Raw genomic sequence first — 20,002 nt, 5'->3', positions numbered from 1 at the left:
ATCATGGACCAACAAATCACTAATCTGAGCCAACGAAGGGAAAAGTACTCGATTGGTGCGTCTCTAGGAAATAAATTGCTCTGTGGCCGTCGTTGGACCCCAAAAACAACGCAGTGTTTAAAAACCTTGTGGCTTTTTGCACCAGTTTATTTCCAATGTTTGCTTCAGATCAAATGTCACCGTATCATTTAGAAAATGCCTTTTTTTGCGATGTACTCTGGAGGAACGGAGCGTAGTGCCTTCTGTCGGTTTAGCTCGACAAGGTTTACCACAGACTCCCATAGGAAGCTCAGCAGATGTTGTTTCCGGTCTCAAAGCTCCCCTGGGTTCTGCGATAATTTTGTTGGTACATAAAAAAGAAAACAAACGCTCATCTGAAATTTCTCCAAATTTATTTGTTTTGTCAGAAAGCGAACATGTTTAACGGTTGGACTTGGCGACTCTCTCCAACTCGTCCTTCTTCTTGATGGCGTAAGAGTTAGAAGAACCCTGGAGGAGAAACAAAAAAAAAAATATTTAGTTCATCAGATCCGAGCCAGAAAGAGACAAACCTCCAGCTCAGGTCCAGAAACCAGCCGAACAGAACCGGGTTACCTTGGCTGCGTTGATCAGCTCGTCAGCCAGACACTCTGCGATGGTCTTGATGTTCCTGAACGCAGCTTCTCTTGCTCCTGTGCACAACAGCCAGATGGCCTGCAGGACAACAGAGACGTAAACTTAAGAGAGCTGAGCGGGTCACGGGTTGATTTTGGTCAAGCCAACACATCCAATAGTGTCATGTATCTGAGTTGGTGATTGGCTGGACCACAAAGACGGCAGCCAATGAATAAACAAAGAAATTTTCTCTGCGAGCACTCTAGCACACCAGGACAACGGATGATATCGGGGCGTGACTCTAGCCTCGCTTACAAACCTCTAACTATGCAGAACAACGTTCCACACAACAGAAAACTTGTTGGGGAGAATCCGGACGTACCTGGTTGACTCTGCGGAGTGGCGACACGTCCACAGCCTGCCTCCTGACGGTACCGGCACGTCCGATACGGGTGGAGTCCTCACGAGGTCCACTGTTGATGATGGCGTTGACCAGCACCTGCAGAGGATTCTGGGAACAAATACGGAAGATCTTAAAATGTAACCTAAAGGAAAGCAAAGGGTCCACATCAACCAAACCCTCGTCATCTATTCTGCAGCTAGGTTCACACAAGACGGTTATTTGTTCTGTACGAAAGACATTTTATATGATGGGAAAATAAAAGCTTTTAAATTTTAATGCAACCTTTGTTTCTCTTAAAAAAAAGTGCTTGTTTTCATCATTTCTTCCAGGAACAGACTAAACTTCGGCTGCATCACCTTTGCTCTTCTCTGCACCGTATGTTTTAACGTCGTACCAACACCTCCACTGACAGGGTTGAAGTCACTGCTAGGCTCTTTTTTTTAAATCAGGATTACAACATTTCTACGTTCTCAACTTGTCTGGAATCAAATATTCCAGATTCCTGTTTCACTTTTCTGCCAATCTTTACTTGCATATGTACAAAACCTCACTAAATAAATACACACCCAGGCTTTCTATAGGTGTCAGACTTTAAATGTGGAAACTACTAATAGCATTAAAAACTTTTTTTCCAGTTTTATCCAACAGGTTGATGGTATAACGAGCTCAGAGTTCATGTCTGATCAATTAAACTGAAGATGCAGGCCTGAATCAACTTTACCCAGACAGATGAGACTAAAAGTCAATGGAGAGATAAAACAGCAGTTTGTGATAACAGCGGAACATCATTTTCTGAATTTCATACCTTATATAAAGAACACCTGGAAAAATTAAACGCTATACAATGCAGTGTGTGGATACTACAAATTTATAAAGTCCGACATATAAAAGTACCTAAAATTCATAAGTTTCATTTCACATCTGGATAAAAAAATAAATAAATAAAAAAAACCAAGAACTCTGGGGATTTCAGTCTGGAAGAATACAGAGTTTGATGCCAATATTTTCCAAGTCTAGATAAATATAGAAAATGACTATTGTAACCCATTGTGAGCATGAATTTGATATCAAATGATAAAATGCATTGAATAACAATTATAACAATTTTTTACAGGTTCCATATTTAATGTCACTCATAATTTCAGGAAAACAGATTAAGAATGAGAGGTTGACATGAGGACTTATGTGTGGGGACATGAATTGAAAAAAGGGGTAGCTGGATGCGTTTTATATTAAATGCATCCGAGTGCTTAATTTGCAGCTTGAAATTTCCATTGATGGAAACATTGAACCATTACTCAGTGACTAAAAAAAAAAAAAAAACACTTTACTGTAAATTTTGGATACCTCAAAGGTCAGGATTTAAATAAGGAAACTATATTAATACGCAAACATATAAAAAAAAATCCAAATCTTACCATACATGGCTTTTCCCCCTAAACGCAAAACTTTACAAAAACAAACTTTGATGCTTCTCAAACCTGAAACATTTTGACTCTTTAGCCAGTAGACAAATTCATGAGTTTCAGATACTTTTTCTATTTGGGCTTTGAACATGAAACCAGGGAAAGCCTTGGACAATAACAAAGGACAGGCGATGGACAGAGAGTAAAGATTGTTGGATGGATGCATTTTATCTAAATTAATATCAAACCTGACAGAACAGGTTCAGGAAATAATTTTATGCCTGTTGTTGATTCCTCCCCTTTAGTTATTAGGACACAAAATATTTAAATCAAATGCAATGCTTTTCCAGACTGGAGGATCGCTGCGAGTGATTTGTAAAGCTTGATATAAAAACTCGAAAGACTAAAAATCCGTCCATGTGACGAAACAATCCTATTAAAAGAACAACCACCTACTAAATTACATGAACTTCAGCTGATCCATGTTAGAGGGAGCTGCACTTTTATGTCTGATTTAATCGGGCCTTTATAAGAGATAATACCTCTCCAGTCAGCAGGTGGATGATCTCAAAGGCATGCTTGACGATGCGCACAGTCATCAGCTTCTTGCCGTTGTTGCGTCCGTGCATCATCATGGAGTTGGTCAGACGCTCCACGATGGGACACTGGGCCTTCCTGAAACGCTTGGCGGCGTATCGTCCTCCAGAGTGTGGCAGGTACTTGGCATACTTCTCTTTCACAGCAATGTAATCCTGCAGAAATGGAGACGGTTTTAAATGCTGCCGCTCGTACGGAAGTCTGCACAGCATCGTTCAGGTAGCCGATGTATCTGAGCTGGTGATTGGCTGGGCCACGTGAGACTACAGCCAATGAATAAGCAAAGATCGTTTCCTCTACGAGTGCTCTAGCACGCCAGGACAACGGGTGAGTACCCAGACGTGACTCTAGCCTCGCTTTCCAGTGACAGTGGCTTAACGGCAGCTTTTTGATGCTTACCTGCAGGGAGATGTCATTAATCTGGACGTCATCGGTGCTCCACTTGCCAAAGAGCTTGATCTCTGGGGTCTCGGCCACAGCGGGGGCAGTCTCCCACTCGGTCACTGAGGAGGCAGAAAGATTTGCTTTAAAGCCACAAAACTCCAATGATATGTCCATCTAAAATGGTCCCAAATTGATAAACGACAAAATTCAACTGAAAGAAGAATGGAGGGACAGATTGATTATCTTGTCAAATGGGTGAAAGAATAAATGGATATATATAAAGATACACAGAGGGGTGGAGAGAAGATTGCATACATTCGACAACAGTATAGAGTAAAGTCTAGGAATATTAAGTTATTTCTCAAGATCCATTTATTTTCCTAACCTGAAAATAGATTCCAGACTGCATAAAACATGTTAAAAGTAAAATGTTACACTAAGATATTAGTAAAGGGACTGAATACCTTACTTTTTGTAACAAAAAGGCATTACATAGATGTTGATCAATCATCAACCTACATTTGCTTAGGAGATTGATTTAATAATGTGAAATTTACCAGAGAGGACTGAATTTGCCTTTAAAAACAATTTACTTGATTCTTCGTAGGGAGCCAAAAACATATCAATGTAATTAAGAGTTAGGAAGGGGATACAATAAACTTAAATTCCGAAATGACGCCAGAAGAGGACATGGAAAGCATTAATGAGATTTTGTCTCCGTTATTAACTGCACACTTTTCAAGCTAAACGCAATATAAACGGTAGGCTAACATCGTAATCCGTCCATCTTCTCCAAATTCAACAGATCGGACTCCATTTTCAGTGTAAAGTCCCAAAAAGTCTTAGACTTTAGAAGAAGGCCGCAGCAGATGCCCGTTTAACTTTGACAAATAACAGCTTAAATAACGTAAAAAGCGCTGCGGTTTGTGGACGTAAACCGGTGTTAGGGATTTCTAACCCGATAGAAATAGCGTTTAGAAAAGTACGTAAAACAGATTTGATAGAATTATGAATTAAATGTAACATCCTCAGGCTCCGCGGCTCAACGTGCCGCAGACACATGTGCTAACATGCTGGCCACATGCTAACGCGGCATCTTTCTACATAAATAAAACAGCCGTCCGGCAAAATTCACGTGTTCTGAGCTCATTTATCGAGAGATTCTGCTCAAAAACACAACCAGATGCTGGTGCTGCTATGTTCTTTCGGTACATAACGCGAAAATAACGTGAATTGTTAACTCACTTGTTTCTGCCGTTCTGTACCACACTTCTCTGAGACGGAAAAGGGCCTTTCCGTGGCGCCGCGGACGGATATCCGGTGATCGGGCCGCAAAGCATGTTGGGAAATGGTGTGCGTTAAATATCTATTTGCGCGTAATGATCTTTTGATCTGAGAAAATAACCATCTATCTACCACATGCCAAGCAAGCAATGTCACTAAACGTTCCGGGAACTTAAGAATAGCGAGGCTTGTTTTTTTTAATTTGATCAACAAAATTTTCATCAATTTATTGTAGCGTTTAGCTAATTTCATAATGTGAAAATAAAATGTTTTGTCCAAATATGTTATTGCCATTATCACAATTCTCAATAAAAAAAAAAAAAATCTAGTGTTTTGCAATACTTTATGTCTAGCTTCATTTATAGTCTATAAAATATTTAAAGTAGACAAAAATCCTGAAGAATATTCACAGGTGCCTGGCATTACCGATTTACATCAGCTTTGGGATTTAAAGTCTGTTAAAATTTTGTTACCCACCTTAGTAGTACCTTCACTAAAAAAAAAAGCAAGACCTTTATTTTGAAATGACTTTATCTTTATATTCCAGCAGAATAAGTGCACAAGTCAGGCCAGCTTCCATCGATCCAGCCTCTGTCCAGCCTCTCCTATACGTGCTTGTCTCCACTTTCCAGCAGTCAATGGTTGAGAGGAGGGGTACATTCAGATCACCAGTCCATCTCAGCGCAACAAAGGACAAACAACTTATACAAAAGGCTATTTAGAGAGTCCAGTTGAGCTAACATTCATGTTTTTGGACAGTGGGAAGCCAGAGAGAACCAGGCCCCGGCCATTAGTACCTAACTTTGTTTAAATCTAACCTATAAAATAATTTTTTTAAATATTTTTAAGGGGTTTAATTTTGAAGACACAAATCCCTATTCTTATCGCTTAATTAACGTGGGCAGATAAGAATTATTTTGAAGAGCTTTGTTTATTTTGAAAGTCAAAATTATTGATTTTCCCTCATATGCAGCACATTTCTTCTTATTATTCAAAGATGGATGTCCAGAAGACAACAAGCCCAGATCTTATAGTGTAGAAAGAAAAAAACACAGTAGATCCATTGCGAGTTCTGGGTATCTGTGAGCTAAAGAACATCAAGAGGCATCCTTTTCATATACCTCAACCACCTGTGAGGACTCCTTCAGATGCAGGACTCCTCCACTTGAGGGAGCATTTCTCCTTTTTCTGCTTGAGAACCGTTTTGGGACCAACTTTCATGTATCTCACCATTCTGCTTCTTTCTGTCTCAGTGTGTTTTATTATTTGATCTAATTACGTCTACAACTGGTTTTGAGACCAGAGGTGTTGTGAAAACTGGCTGGATAAAGACAAAACAAACCAATTTTTTTGTTCAAAGAGGCATTTATTGAGAAAATGACAGCTGTCAGGTTTTTTTTTTTTAAATTGCAGGACAAACACTGTAGAAACTTCCAAAATAGTCATTCTAGTTTTAAAAAGGTTCCTCGTTTACATTAACTGGTTGTAAAAGCAGTACAACTGAACAGAGCAGGGAATCCCTTTATACTCATTAGTTGTGAATTTTATGTAAGAAACGACATAAAAAAAATGTCAAACACTAACAATTCAGCAGCTAGAACACACTTAAAACTAATCTATGTTTGTGAGTTCCCTTCTCGCTCCTTGTGCAATCCACGCTTTGATAATTCCCTTTCTCACTCGTCACAATACAAACTGCTTTCTTCATCTCTTCCTTTGATAAATACACATGAATAAAACATTCTGCACACTCAGCAGACAAAACAAATGTAACCAGATAAGGGGAAAAAAAAAATCCCTTTTTTGTTAAACATTAAAGTTACTGAAATGCCTGAGCCATCTAAATGTGATGGAGGGTAAAAACGTCACATTTACAGTTCTGCTCAGACGTTTTCACACTCGTCATGGACACTGATGCCATAATTCTGGGATTTAATTGTTTACTTGAACCACTTCTTTCTAGGTGGACTGATGATACAGTTTCAACAGTTGCTACAAAAAAAGAAGTTGGGATTTATGGTGGATATTTGTGCAATTTACAAGGGGTCAAAGTTAAGAAAAGAGGCTCAAATATATACATACACCTCCATTAATTTTGCAAGTTGAACCTCAGGTTTTGACCTCTTTTCTTAGAGTTCATTGAAATTGGTTGGTTCTTTGAGAAATTACCTACAAAATTTTTAAAGAAAGGACATTCAGGATCCTTCCAGAACCAAAGCGCTTTATCGCTTTCACATCTTGTTCTCACGTGTGTTTGCAATCATTGTGGTGTTTGAACACCGTAGTATCTCTAAGAATCTACCATCTGACCAAAACTGCCCCTCAGATAAAAGAAATTTGATTATAACGTTCAGGAACATCCCTGGAACCCCATGACTTAAGCCTAACATTTGCTGGAAGAAGCTGGAAGTTTCAACATCCAAAAGGAAGCGAGATTAAGCTTTAATGTAAGGTTCAGCTGCCCACGGATAAGCCAAATTATCTCTGGATAATTACCCCCGTATGGGCAAGGAAGACAAAGATATGGCTAGTTGGCCATAACCACAAGAAGAATGCTCAAAGGGGAGAAAATGAGGGTTTCAAACCAAAGAAGATTGCACCAATTGTAAATTATAATGGTGTCAATGTCATAATGCGGGCTTGTTTGCTACAAGAGAACTATTTTCCAAATCCCAATCACCTCAAGTGTACAGCTGAATGGTTGAAACTAGAAAACCAACTGACCATTACAACTGGAAATGATCCCATACACACATCAGAACCGGGTTTGGACTGGATAAAGCAGATCAACATGGAGACGCTGAACTTAAATCTACGTTTAAGAGCCAGCGGCACGTCTGGTAGGCAATAAGTTTAACTGAAGTCTACTAATTCTGCCTGGAAGAGTGGACAACAAAGTCCCAACAGGAAATCATTTTAAAAGCTTGTTGTGGTTTTCTCTTGTTTTTGTTACATTTACCTGAGCTTATGCTGTTTCCATTGCACCTTGGAAAAATACTGGTTCAGAGAAAACAATTAAGGGATTAATATGACACATGCCCATTAGGATACTTTTAGAGTTGTCCGACCAGAACTGTAAGCTTTTGGTGGAGCAGTAATGCTCCACTGCCTGACTGGTTGCTTTGCACCCATTTCCAGTTATACCTACTATATAATGTTGATTTTTTTTTAGCACCGTCACTGAAGGCAGTATGTCAGAGCACTTTGGACATGAAACACTGAGGCGTGTAGGAAAAAACATTTAAGGCTTAATCTACCAAAGCGGAAGGAGAACATCTCTAGAGTACTGCATGAAGCTGAGAAAAAAACCCTGATACTGATGACCACATTATCCATGCACACGGACAATTGAAAGGAAAATTAAGGTCTGAAATTTCTTAAACACGGTATAAAGGTCTGCATCACAAGATGAGCAGGGCAGTAATCATCTGTACAGGTCGGCGGCAGGTCGCTCAGGCACGATCGGGTTTGCATGGACTTGTTGAGATATGTCTGACAGATGCGCTAAAATACACATATTACTGTCTGCATCAACATAAATAGCATTTTATACAAACTAATAAGGTGCAAATATCAGCTGTATGGGTCATGAAAACTCAGGGTTAAGTTAATCTTTTAAAAGGCAGACGAAGCAGGATATATGAATGAATATAAGAATAATTTAAATACATAGCCATAATTTAAAGTTATGCTCTTCTTGGTAATGGTGTGAAGTTGTCGCCTCATCCCACTGTTCAGATTTTTGTCTGAGCTACAAACATTCAACCAGCATCTGCTGAGTGTCTTTATCTGTAATTCCACACAAAAATCACAGTGTGGAGAAGCCCACTGGCTGAGTTATTTGTGCTTAATAACAGCTGGATTATAATTTCCCGTAATGTTAGCCTTTGTTTATGCAGAGAGAAAAATTAAATTAAATTTGAAATTTTTACCAGTAGTTGAACCAAAATGTTTTTTTAACAGGGTTTAGCCAAAACACCCCTTTAAGATCAAATTTAGGTTTGTTTTTGCTCATTGCATAAACTTCCTTCCTATAGTTTCCAGTTTGGTTCTGAATTTTATGATAAATCTTTTAGATTTAGAGGGGGTGACTATTTCATGACAACAGAAAGAGCAATTTCATAATGCTCATAATGTCTTTGTGCTAAAGACGAATGTCCTTTAGCACAAAGACCTATGGGTTTTGTTCAAATGTAGCAATACAGTTTAGCACTTAAATGAGAAATGTAATATTATGAGACTATTATGATAATTATGACCTTTCATGAAGCCACTGGAGGTCTAGAGATTAGAGTTTAAGAGTCAAGTCTGGAGAAAGATTGGCCTGCATGAATCTGGCCGTCATAAAGTTACCATATTTTTCGGACCATAAGGCGCATCGAATACTCTTCCCAATATCACTCCGCCCCTTCACGTACACAGCTCTCTCCTGAGGGAGAGCTATCCGTCTCTGTCGGGAGGACAGAGTAGTTGGACTACACTGCCCTGTTTCTAACATAAGGCCAAGATAAACAGAACTTTTATATTGAATTAACTTACTGAGTTTATTGTTGCTAGCGTGTACTCCAGGCGAGGACTGCCTTACATGAATGCACTTCTAGTTTAGACATTGCAGTCAGGCAGTCTTGTAGACTTCTTAGGGGTTCTGTTATGGGGCCAATCAAATAGTGATACAGTGTACCGTAATGCTCCGAATATTGAGCGGCGCGGCTTCGTTGCTAACCAAAGTCATACTTACACTTTTTGACACATTTTTGAGCGCATGGTACCACATAAAAACGGTCAGTAAGCACAAGTACGGTAACCATATATAAGGTGCACCATCAATTTTTGAGAAAATTTAAGGATTTTGAAGTGCACCTTATAGTCCAAAAATACGGTAATAAAATATTTTAAGCAGAGATACAACAATTACAATTTTGTAGCTAATTGCTAATTTTTTTATGTAAATCTTTGACCCAGCAGTACAGATTTACACCTGATTCAAATTTGTCTTTATGACTATAGTACAGTGAGCTCTAACAGCATTCAAATGTTTGTTTTTTTGTATCTTTGTAGCGCGAGTGGTCATTACAATCTAAACACGTTAGCAATTATTTGGCTAGCGATGCTAAACTAGCGCTGACAGTAAAGAATGCAGATTGCTATCTGAACTCTGAGAAACAGTTTTCATAACAGAAAGTGGTTGAAAACTAAAAAAGATGGAATGGAGCAACTTTGCTTTACTCCATTCAGCCTTCCTGTTATCTGCTGAAAGTCTTGCTCTCTCTCGCAGCCCAAGTGAACTGAAGACACGCCTCGACACGTTGTAGGAAGAAGTTTCCTTTAAAATACCTTCTTGCATCTCTGACTTCAGGTTCAACACCTCACTGACACTAAAAGATACTTCTTAACTCGGTGAAAAGTGATGAACTCATTAAATTCTGGTCGCACCAGATTTTTCTGAACACTCCTGCTCCGGAGACTAAATTTAAACCCATTTCTGTGTTCTAAGAACTTTGGCAGGTCGGCGAAATCTCTAAAATGTCAGAAAGAAATTCATCATCTTAGTAATTTCAAATAAGGTATTGGCATTGTTGTTGCACGTTGTGTGAGAGGGAGGTAAAGGGTTGGCTGTAGCTTCTTACTGACTGTGCAGACTTCAAAAGGTTCCCCTCTTAAATACATGTAGAACTCTTTACAACTTGAAAGTACAAGCATAAATAAAGATATTTTTATCTGCAAATGGAAAAAACCTATAAAGTAAGAGAAAACCGATCACTGTTAGACGTCTGATTCTAAGCAATCAGATAGCATCCTTAAATCGGAACCAACTGGGATTGTGGAGATTCTCGTCGTTTATCAGGCTACAAGCTTAATAGACTGCAGAACATCTGTCGGCGCGGGTGTGTGCGTGTCTCGCTACACCAGCCACTTCTCTATGCACGTGTGAAACACCGTCTCATTCGAATGCCACCTGACGTGCTCGACGCCCGGAACAGAGCAGAGGATCAGATCTCCGCGGGCCGCCAGCGTCTTCAGGCCAAAAACATCCCTCAGATACAGCTGGAGGAGGAAAACACAAAGCATGAGTGGTGAGCTTCTACTGCAGGGGGTTGATCACAGTCAGAAACTCTTCAGAGTTCGTACACTTTCTGCCATTTGTGAGCACGGGACGATATAAGATAGAAGAAAAATCTCCTTTGCGATTACTTGGTGTAGGTGCCTTCAATTACACACGTTCATTTTGCTAAATTTAGAGTGAAATAAAAAAGGGAGCATTTTTCTGAGCTGAATTGCCTTCTGCTTACATTATGTACAACATAACATTTGGCAGATTATCTGATTTTAAAGTCACGGTGAAGAGAAAGTACACCCTCTCTCAATTCAAAGGTTTCACATGTCACGTAATAAAAATTAACTGGGGTGTCATTTATAAAGCTGAAATTTGCGTACATCACTTTCCAGGCAAAAATGCCCTTAAGCCGTCTGAGATCTGAAATAAAAGTCAGCACAACATTCTATCAAGTGATGAAAGGTCATTTGATTGACTATAATCTTTCTCTTGGTAGAATGATGGACTTGAATTTGGGGAGAAATGTTCCTATAGGCCAGTAGTTATATTTAAGGCCCCACATCCCAACAAAATGGGTCAAAAACAGAACTTTTATAGCTTTCTCTTTCAAAGCATGGAAGCCATCGCTCTCTAGATGACCCAGAATTCCTTTTACATTTAAATAAATTTTATAACAACGGGTTCTAACAGCTAGAAATGTTCAACATTGCCACATTTTACAAACTATTTAATATTAACAACATTACAAAAGGTTTTTAGCCTGATAAACAAAACAAAAGAGGAAACTAAAAACTGCGCATTCTCTCTCTGGAAATGTGCTACTTTTAGCGAGGCATGAACCTCATCATCAATGAAATACGCGGACCTTAAACAGACAAGCTAAAAATATGGTGAAAATAATATTAAGCTATTAATATTACAGTAACATTAGGTTTTATACACTTTCAGGAGTTTACTAATATTATTCGTCCATACACTATGTTCCCTTGGTGCAATGGAGCTGTTGTTGTGAGTATTACAGAATATCTCGTCTAACTCCTAGAACTATGTTGGTGAAGATACTCAGTCGTCCAGGTCATGATCAATCTAAAACATAAAAAATAAAAACCTGCCGATCTATAAAGCTTGGAACTCCACACTACTCCAGATATTTTCACTTGAGAAAGCTTCTTGGATGGGAAGCGAAACGTCTTCAGCTTCAGAATAGAAATCAAGTTGTTTTATTTTTTAACCTTTTCTTTTTACCTCCTACTACTGACTGCAGATTCACACCAAACAGCAGAGGGTGCTGTTGTCACATTTAGCAGAATTTGGAAGGTCCCCACAGACATTTTTAACTGCACTACCTTTGCTGTATTTTCTAAACAAACAAAAAAACGGGCTGGCTGCGTCAAAAACAGGCTAATTGGTAAGGACTCTTTAGCCAAAGCAATACAACCATGTTAACAGTTTATTAGCAAAAAAAAAAGCCGACTTGGGAGTGAGTTACCTTTTAAACAGTATTGAAGTAGCAGGGGTGCTCTTAATTTTCCACAGGCAGCTTTTTCCTTTTAAGCATTTACTGTTCAATGATTAACGACAGCTTAGAATCTGCTTTATGGTTTAACTAATGTTAGGCTCTAGTCAAGTTGTCATTCTCTGATAGGCTTAAAAGTGAAACCCGAGATCAGGAAAAGAGTGCAATTTCTTTTAAATGTGTCTTTTTGACAAAAATGGGTTTGGGTTTTAAAGTCTGCCAACACAAACATTTTTTATTGCATATCCAGGGCTGCAAAACAAAAGCAGAACCACTGATGATTTTTTTCCTACCTAAATTAATCATTACCGTCTTATTCACGATCGAAAGTTAAGGTGTTGCAATGAGTCACGCTTGGTGGGCTTCATCTCAGAAGTCCCTCCACAATCTCATGAGCACAACCACATCTAGCAAGGTCTAGAAATGACTGAAGACAAGCGGAAAACGTGTTGCAGATGGTGTTTCTGTGTCAGCTTTCTACTCACATCCTGGTGCTGCATCTCAATGACGGTCTCGTTGTCGTCATAAAATCCAAACTGACTGAAAAAACATCACATGAGAGTCAGCGGATCTCATCCAGCCAAAGGAAATACCCATCATAAAAAGAAAACATTGTTTAAACGTGTGAACTGAGCATAAATGATTATTATGACCCTGGGAAAAGAAGCCACATTAAAATATAAAACCTTCAGCTGACAGCTGATGTGTGTGGCTTTAAATCAACAGAAAAGAAGAAATGTACAATCTTTAACTCAACACACCCGGCTGTGGTCTTGATGTGAACTCACCTCGACTGCCAGGGGGTGATGACGCCGTCGTCCGGTCCTCCGATCAGCACCAGCTTCTGGATCTTCAGGAAGTTCTCCTTCCATTCTGAGGGGACAATACAGACTCATTAAACTAACAATTAGGTGACGGCCGAGTCTGAATTGTGTCCAGTTCAATGCCAACGGTTTGTCTAAATTGTCACTTTTTTTTTATAGAGGAAAAATACTTTTACTCCAAACTTCAAGAGTTGCATGATGGAAAAAACATCTATACCAAATGAATTACTAACTTATTCTCAGAATTTATATTTAAGAGATTTTTTTTTGATAATATCACAAACATAAAACACCTGCCATGCCTTGCAGAAGTATTCACAGCCCTTAAACCTTTTTTTTTTTAAATGTCACATTACAACTGCAGACTTCAATGTGTTTTTTTGGGATTTTATGTGCTAGTCCAACACAAAGTAGCACCTACCTGTGAAGTATAAGAAAAAAAAGGTACAAATAATACAATTAGTGGTGTCCCAATACCAGTTCTTTCCAGACCGAGTACAAGTACTTCAGTTTAGATACTTGCCGATTCCAGGTACCGATACTGAGTACTTTTTTTTTAAAATTTTATTTTTTTTATTTGTTTATTTGTCAGGGACAATGCAGCGCACATTATTACATTCATAATTGTAATAGGCAGAGCCATAACAAAATGTGTAGATGTGTTGCATTAAAGGTTTCTAGCCTATAGGCTAATTTGCAACACCAGTCCCCAGTCAGGCCTTTATAAAATACATTTTCCTAAAACGTAGCTCACATTGCACAATCATATATAAAATACATTATAAAAGACAACCATTAACATTTTACACAATCCTAACAACATTACACAAAACAACACCTCACATCCAACATAATCATAATGACTCAATGTTCACATATTACTAAATAAATTTGTGATCTATAAATTGGTACTTATAGATCACAAATAACTTAACAATATCATTGACCACTGAAGACGACTGACCATCCAGGGCGATAAATTCGGTTAGAGCTTCAGTTATCTTCTCCCCTTCTTTTTCTTTTGAGGGGTCAGCTAACAACCTCTTAGTGTATACCATCACTACCTGGTATAGACTGATATCTAGCCTTTGAGTTGCAGTGTAGAAAATTGGTATTAGTTCAGAGTATCGGGTTGCTTTTACAAGTACAAGTATGAGTACTTGAAGCTGGTATCGGAACCGATAATGATACCAGTATCGTAGCGGGACGCCACTAAATGCAATGAAACCTGAAAGGTTTGGCATGAATTGGTATTCAGCCCTCTTAATTCTGATACCACAACATAAAAGCCACTTTATCAGTAGAGTCCATCTGTGTGTAATCGAATCAGATTAAATCCAGCTGCTATATGAAGGCCTCAGATGTTTGTTAGAGAACATTAGTGAACAAACAGAATCATGAAGACCAAGGCACACAGCAGACAGGTCAGGGAGAAATATATGGAGAAGTTTAAAGCATAGGTTGTAAAAAAAAAAGTACCCCAAGCTTTGAGCATCTCACAGAGCTCTGATCAATCTGTGACCTGAACATGGACAGAACATGGTGCATCCACAAAGCTACCAAGACATAAACCATCATTAACCAACAGGCCAGGGAGTGAGAGCATTGATCCGATGGCAGATTTTGGTAGCCAAGAGGCCCATGGTGACTCTGGGGGAGCTGCAGAGATCTATACCTCAGTTGGAAGAATGAGTCGATATGGGTGGCCGATAAAGACTTAAAATTATATCCTGATATTTTGTGGTATTCATTGTAATGGTGATAAAAGAGACCATTCAAAGGTTTATTAAAATCTATTCTAAAATGGACAGGTAATAAACCTGATGGTGCCAGCATCATGCCTTGTGGGGAGCGGGACAGGGAAGCTGGCACTGTCACAAGAGACTTGTAGCTGTAATCGCTGTATAAGGTGATAACAAGGCATGAAGCTAAAATGTTAGTTAATTAAAACAAAGCAAAACACATTGAATATGACAGTATTTAAGTCACCAAATGGGGAAAAGCTAAATGTGAATTAATGCATCAACATGACACTGCACATTTCTAGTCCAGTCTTGTCTGACCTGTTGAATTTGGGTTCGGTCTCTCGCTATTAATTAAAGCCAAGTAGTCGCTGGTGTTCACATACAGGTCTCTGTGGTGGGGGTCTGGAGACAGAAGAAGAGAATCACGGTAAACCCACGTCATGTTCTAACTCTTCAAGCCTTAAAAGCTCAGGAGTGATCAGAACTTCACAAACTGCCCCGGCAGGAGGTGACGTCTGAAACCTCACCGTTCCAGTAGTTGCAGATGGAGATCCTCTGACCAATAACAGTGTAACAGAGGTGGTAAAGGTTCGACTTCACAAACTGAGGGAAGAGGTACTTCAAGTAGTCTGTGTCTGGGAGGAGATAGGAAGCAGAGAAGATCCAAGGCTATAATAAACAGAGACAAACCATAATTAGCCTGATATTAAAGTAAATACCCACCTCCGTACTGCCCAGCCTGAGGCGCAGACAGAGAGATGAACGAGTGGACGTTATGGTCAGGCAGAGTGGAGACGATCCCTCTACAGACGAGTCCACCTGCAGAAACCAGAAAGGAAAAATTATTTGCCCTTTTTTTTTTATTCAGAAGTGACAGCGATCAGAGGGAGCCGATGGAAAGAAGCCTTTAAAAAACTTTATTATGATTCTATTTGTGTTATTCCCTTGATGGTGATTATAAAATGCTGTTTTTAATTTTTGTATTATCCCTGGGGTTATTTTTAGCCCTCTGCTCTGTAGCACTCTGAGCATTTTATGAAATGTAAAGTGCATTATAAATAAAATGTATTATTATTATTATTATTATTATTATTATTATTAAGGTCTGTGAGGAAAAAGCAATGCAATAACAAAAAAAAAAAAAAAAAAAAGGTAAAACATTTTCATTTTTTCCCCTATTCTAATCATTAGTTATAATTGTGGGCAATAAAATAACTAAGAGTAAAACTCAACAGTGGATTCTTTAAATCGGCTGTTTGAGTTCAATAAATTTGCAAACTCAATAAATTTGAATATTATTGAAGAGTTCATTTATTTTGGTAATACAATTTAAATGGTCCAACTCATATTATAGAGACTGATAATTGTTGGACAAAACCAAATAAATAAAAGAAAATTTGAGTTTTGAATCTTTATAAATTACAAGTTTCACTTTTCAAAAGTAAGCTACTGAATTATAGAAACTATAGCTGAAATGTTACTTTTTAAAATACACATACAAATGAGAGAAATTGAACATCTAATTTTAAAAAAAAAACATGACATTTATGGGTCCAAATTATTTGGACAAACAATTTTAAGGAAAGATTTTTTTTTCTCTTCATGCTTGTTCCTATACACGCATTTCTGAGAAACCTGCCTGATAAGAACAGTAGCAAAAAGTCTAAAGGTCTAATCTGCCCTTACATTTCTGCTGCTGAAAACTGATAGTGGGAGTTTACAGCTAATGGGCTGAAGCTGAAATTCAAAACATCATAAAATATGCAACCAGCAATAAAGTAAAACCAGAAGCGCTGAGTCTCACATATGTGAGCAATGGGTCGCGATCTACAGTCAACTGTTTATGTAAGATCAATTCTGCTGCTCAGGTCTTATACCGCATATATACTTAGAAACACTTATTTCTTATGCGTTTATCTGCATTTCGGGAATGCTATCACTCACCTTGAGAGTAGCAGATAAAATGAACGCCGTCTGCAGCGTTTTGCATGATTGGGTAAATAGCTGCCTTGAATCCCTCCACCTGCTTCCACATGGGCTCCAGGCTGGCTCCTCTGTCGAACAGGTCGATGACCGTCACATTGGTCCCAGGATGAGACTGCGGGACACAAAAGGACGACACCTTAACGGAGCATCATTTTGGGTTTGAAGACACTGAAGGAAATACTGTGGAAGACTAAGTGAAGCAGAAAAGGTTCAAATGTAGCTTGCTTTCTAGTCTATAAATACGGATTTTCTGGTTTCAGTGTGAAGGTACTGAGCGCACAAAAAGAGGAACTACAAGTTAGTTTCCTTTTTGTTTTCATGAAAAGGAAGCTTTTCAGGGTTTTCCAGCACAGCTGAAAGAATTTGATTTGCTCAGATGTTTGGAGAACTTCTGAGGACCAGCAGGACAAGCCCATCTCACTACAATCTCTATTTACCTACCAAATGCATTCCATCCCGCACAGGATTTGCATTTGTATTTGCATTCATTTTGTTTATTCATTATTATATATTTTAACATTTACTTATTTCAACTGCATTCTTTTTTTTTTACATCTCATTATTTTTAATTGCATTTCTTTAAATTACATGTTTATACTTTATTATTATTATTCATTAATGTTTTAGGCTTTGCAAAGATGCTTTTTGTTGTGCTACTGCAGGAATAATTTCCCATTACCCTAAGATGGTTAAAAGAAAAGGAACAAATGGAGAACAGAGGAAGACCATGGACAATCCATCTCTCCCCTCTACAACACACTGGACAAATTAAAGTGTATATATATATATATATATATATATATATATATATATATATATATATATATATATATATATATATATATATATATATATATATATATGCATTGCATCTTTAAAAAAGTGTCTTGTACCATTTTGTGTTCTAACTTTTATTGTATTGTAGTTTTAATGTAATCAAATATACTGGACTGCTTTGGCGACCTAATTTCCCTTTGGGAATAAATCAAAGTAATCTATACACCTATTCATCCACCCATCTGAAATAGCTTTTAAAAAAAGAAAAAGTTAAGACAAAAAAATAAAGACATAAAGAAATTAATCCATCTACCAATGGTGTACTATTCTTAAATTCTAGTTGGGTCACTTTCTAATCTGCTTCTAAATGCAAACAGCAGTATTGATGTTGTGATACTGAACAGATAATACAAGATTTCTAACTTTTGCTACACTTTTAAACACTTCAGATTATATATCACCTTTCTTTTTAAAACGATATAGTCTAAACTTATAACGCTTTTTTTGTCACATTTGGTGAATTTAACCATCAAGGCTAGTAGAATATAATCCAAATAACTTGCTGGAAACAAACCATCCTCTCCAACATCCCCTTCGGCCCCTCACCTCGTTGATGAACCGCTGTAAGTTCTTAAAATCCTCGGAACTGTCGAACAAGCCGTGCACGATGATCACCGGCTTGTAGCCGACCACCGCAGCCCAGAGACACGCACCGAGCAGCGGCCACAGCAGCCCGGCAGCCCCGCTGACTCTCCTCCTGGTTCTAGCAAACTTTAGCGCCTCCATTGCAGCTCAGACGTATTAAAAGCACCTCTATGATAAATCCCTGTACATAAAAAAGGAGGCGTTGGGTCAGAGTAAAATATTTAATAATGACGTTTAGCTAATGTTCAGGTATCATCTTGAAGTTCGTCTTGTCGTCCAGCTGCGGTCCAGATGAACCCAGTTACAGTTCCCTCATAAATCCTGTTTAAACACTCAGTCCTCACAGTCACATAACAACAGCCGCTAAAACACTCAATAGCCCATCTCCCCTGTTTGTTCCGGTTTTAAATTAAAGGTGAAACGGCTGCTGCTGACGTCACTTCCTGTGTCGGCGCGTCCAATCAGCGTGAAGCAGAGCGACGACTCCTCCTTTTTCTACTGCGCGCCAGGTAGAGTTTCGATGTAAACAAAGTGTGGCAAAGACATCCGTCCGATTCAGCACTTTGCATTTAATCTAAAACTTAATATGTTCATTTAAATCAGTGTCTTTTAATCTGTATAATTAATTTCAGAGAAAATAACAGACGTAAAAAAACAAGAAGAAAAAAGGCACAATATGGAAGGGCAATTTATCATATAATAAGACCCTATAGAGTACGGCAGTGGGCCTTTTTTTTTTAATTTTTTTTTTACTGAAACTAAAAAAATTAAAGGGTTCGCATTTCTCATTTTAGAGCTAGAAACTTTTACCAGTGTGTCAGAAGTTGACAGATTTGTCAAGAGCTCCCCATAGTGTGAGACTATTCATTTCATCTGATTGTACCTATCAACATGAGCAGGAATATGTCACATACTGCCACTGTTCTTAAAAATAAGCAGCCCTCTGACATCAACAATGACATCCCACCCCGTTTCAGGTAAATAAAAAATCTACATGGCAAATAATTTACTAGTAGGGAGTAGCAGAGTAATTGAAAACCAACAGACTGTCATAAATCAGCATTTTTTTTAAATAAATGATTAAAAAAAAACATGCTCAGTTAATAAATGTACAGAAATAAAAAAAACAAAAAAACAAAAAAAAAACACTTTTCTTGTCATACTGACCATTAAAATGGGGCTAATACCCAAGCCACGCTCATTCAGTTACTTTTAGGCAACTTGAGGATATCTCTGAGCCACAGTTGAATCTCCCCATTTCTCAGTCAGCTCATTCAGTCTGTTAAAAAAAAATGGCCGTAAACATGGGTTAATGTGTTCCTCTCTGAAACTGTTTAAAACAGGTATTTATTTGTTCAAAGTAACGGCAGACTTTGATCAAAAGTTCATCGAAGAAGTGAAAGCACGTGGAGAGATTGTGTGAAGTGCTTGAAAATGGCCAACTAAATCAGAAAGACGTGGAAGAAAACAGGAAACTTGCATTCCAATGGATTAAAGAGAAGCCAACATAACAGACTAAATGATTAGCTCTACAGGCCTAATTACCTGTAGGTACTTCAATAATTAGATGCTCAACTGAAATCTGCTTTCAGAGCGAACTTGTTAGGCCGGTTAGGCATTGGCACCAGCCTGTACATCAGAATAGGGTTGTTGTTTTTTTGTTTTTTTTTAACTCCCAGGAGGTCATGGCAGATGGCCATTCACACTGCCCCTGGTTCTGCTGGAGTTTTCCTCTCCACTGTCGCTCCTTACATGCTTGGAATGAGGGATTGCTGCACAGTTAACA

The 20,002-nt window shown here is 38.3% G+C and overlaps 2 protein-coding genes and 2 non-coding genes across 4 annotated transcripts; all 4 read right to left on the bottom strand.

Annotated features, from left to right (window-relative positions):
* Nucleotides 1-375: 375 nt before the first annotated feature.
* Nucleotides 376-4,758, bottom strand: rps5 (ribosomal protein S5). Its single transcript, XM_012870421.3, has 6 exons — nt 4,630-4,758; nt 3,400-3,503; nt 2,946-3,155; nt 977-1,105; nt 595-693; nt 376-489 (listed from the first exon to the last, which is right to left on the bottom strand). Coding segments are annotated over exons 1-6 (612 nt in total). The 5' UTR covers nt 4,631-4,758; the 3' UTR covers nt 376-420.
* Nucleotides 776-906, bottom strand: LOC118565563. Its single transcript, XR_004932450.1, has one exon. It is a non-coding gene; the product is annotated as a small nucleolar RNA SNORA3/SNORA45 family (small nucleolar RNA).
* On the bottom strand, nt 3,225-3,358 carry LOC118565564. The gene has a single exon (XR_004932451.1). It is a non-coding gene; the product is annotated as a small nucleolar RNA SNORA3/SNORA45 family (small nucleolar RNA).
* Nucleotides 4,759-9,226: 4,468 nt separating the features above from the next.
* Nucleotides 9,227-18,867, bottom strand: ppt2b (palmitoyl-protein thioesterase 2b). The gene is made up of 8 exons (XM_012870424.3): nt 18,178-18,867; nt 16,753-16,906; nt 15,532-15,627; nt 15,336-15,443; nt 15,127-15,210; nt 13,028-13,112; nt 12,725-12,779; nt 9,227-10,713 (listed from the first exon to the last, which is right to left on the bottom strand). Exons 1-8 carry the CDS (start codon nt 18,355-18,357, stop codon nt 10,570-10,572), a joined length of 906 nt encoding a protein of 301 aa, XP_012725878.2. The 5' UTR covers nt 18,358-18,867; the 3' UTR covers nt 9,227-10,569.
* Between the last annotated feature and the right edge of the window lie 1,135 nt (nt 18,868-20,002).

Source organism: Fundulus heteroclitus, chromosome 13, assembly GCF_011125445.2.
Source record: "Fundulus heteroclitus isolate FHET01 chromosome 13, MU-UCD_Fhet_4.1, whole genome shotgun sequence".
NCBI classification, from domain to species: domain Eukaryota; kingdom Metazoa; phylum Chordata; class Actinopteri; order Cyprinodontiformes; family Fundulidae; genus Fundulus; species Fundulus heteroclitus.
This window is presented reverse-complemented; position numbering and strand designations above follow the sequence as displayed.

What these genes read in the sequence shown, in the direction of transcription:
- rps5 (XM_012870421.3), bottom strand. An exon ending in CACTCCGCAGAGTCAACCAG is followed by an intron (nt 694 to 976) that starts GTACGTCCGGAT and finishes GTTGTCCTGCAG; the next exon opens with GCCATCTGGCTGTTGTGCAC. An exon ending in AGCTGATCAACGCAGCCAAG is followed by an intron (nt 490 to 594) that starts GTAACCCGGTTC and finishes TTTCTCCTCCAG; the next exon opens with GGTTCTTCTAACTCTTACGC.
- ppt2b (XM_012870424.3), bottom strand. Translation starts at nt 18,357, where the DNA reads ATGGAGGCGCTAAAGTTTGCTAGAACCAGGAGGAGAGTCAGCGGGGCT. An exon ending in TTTTATCTGCTACTCTCAAG is followed by an intron (nt 15,628 to 16,752) that starts GTGAGTGATAGC and finishes TGGTTTCTGCAG; the next exon opens with GTGGACTCGTCTGTAGAGGG. An exon ending in TCAGGCTGGGCAGTACGGAG is followed by an intron (nt 15,444 to 15,531) that starts GTGGGTATTTAC and finishes ATCTCCTCCCAG; the next exon opens with ACACAGACTACTTGAAGTAC.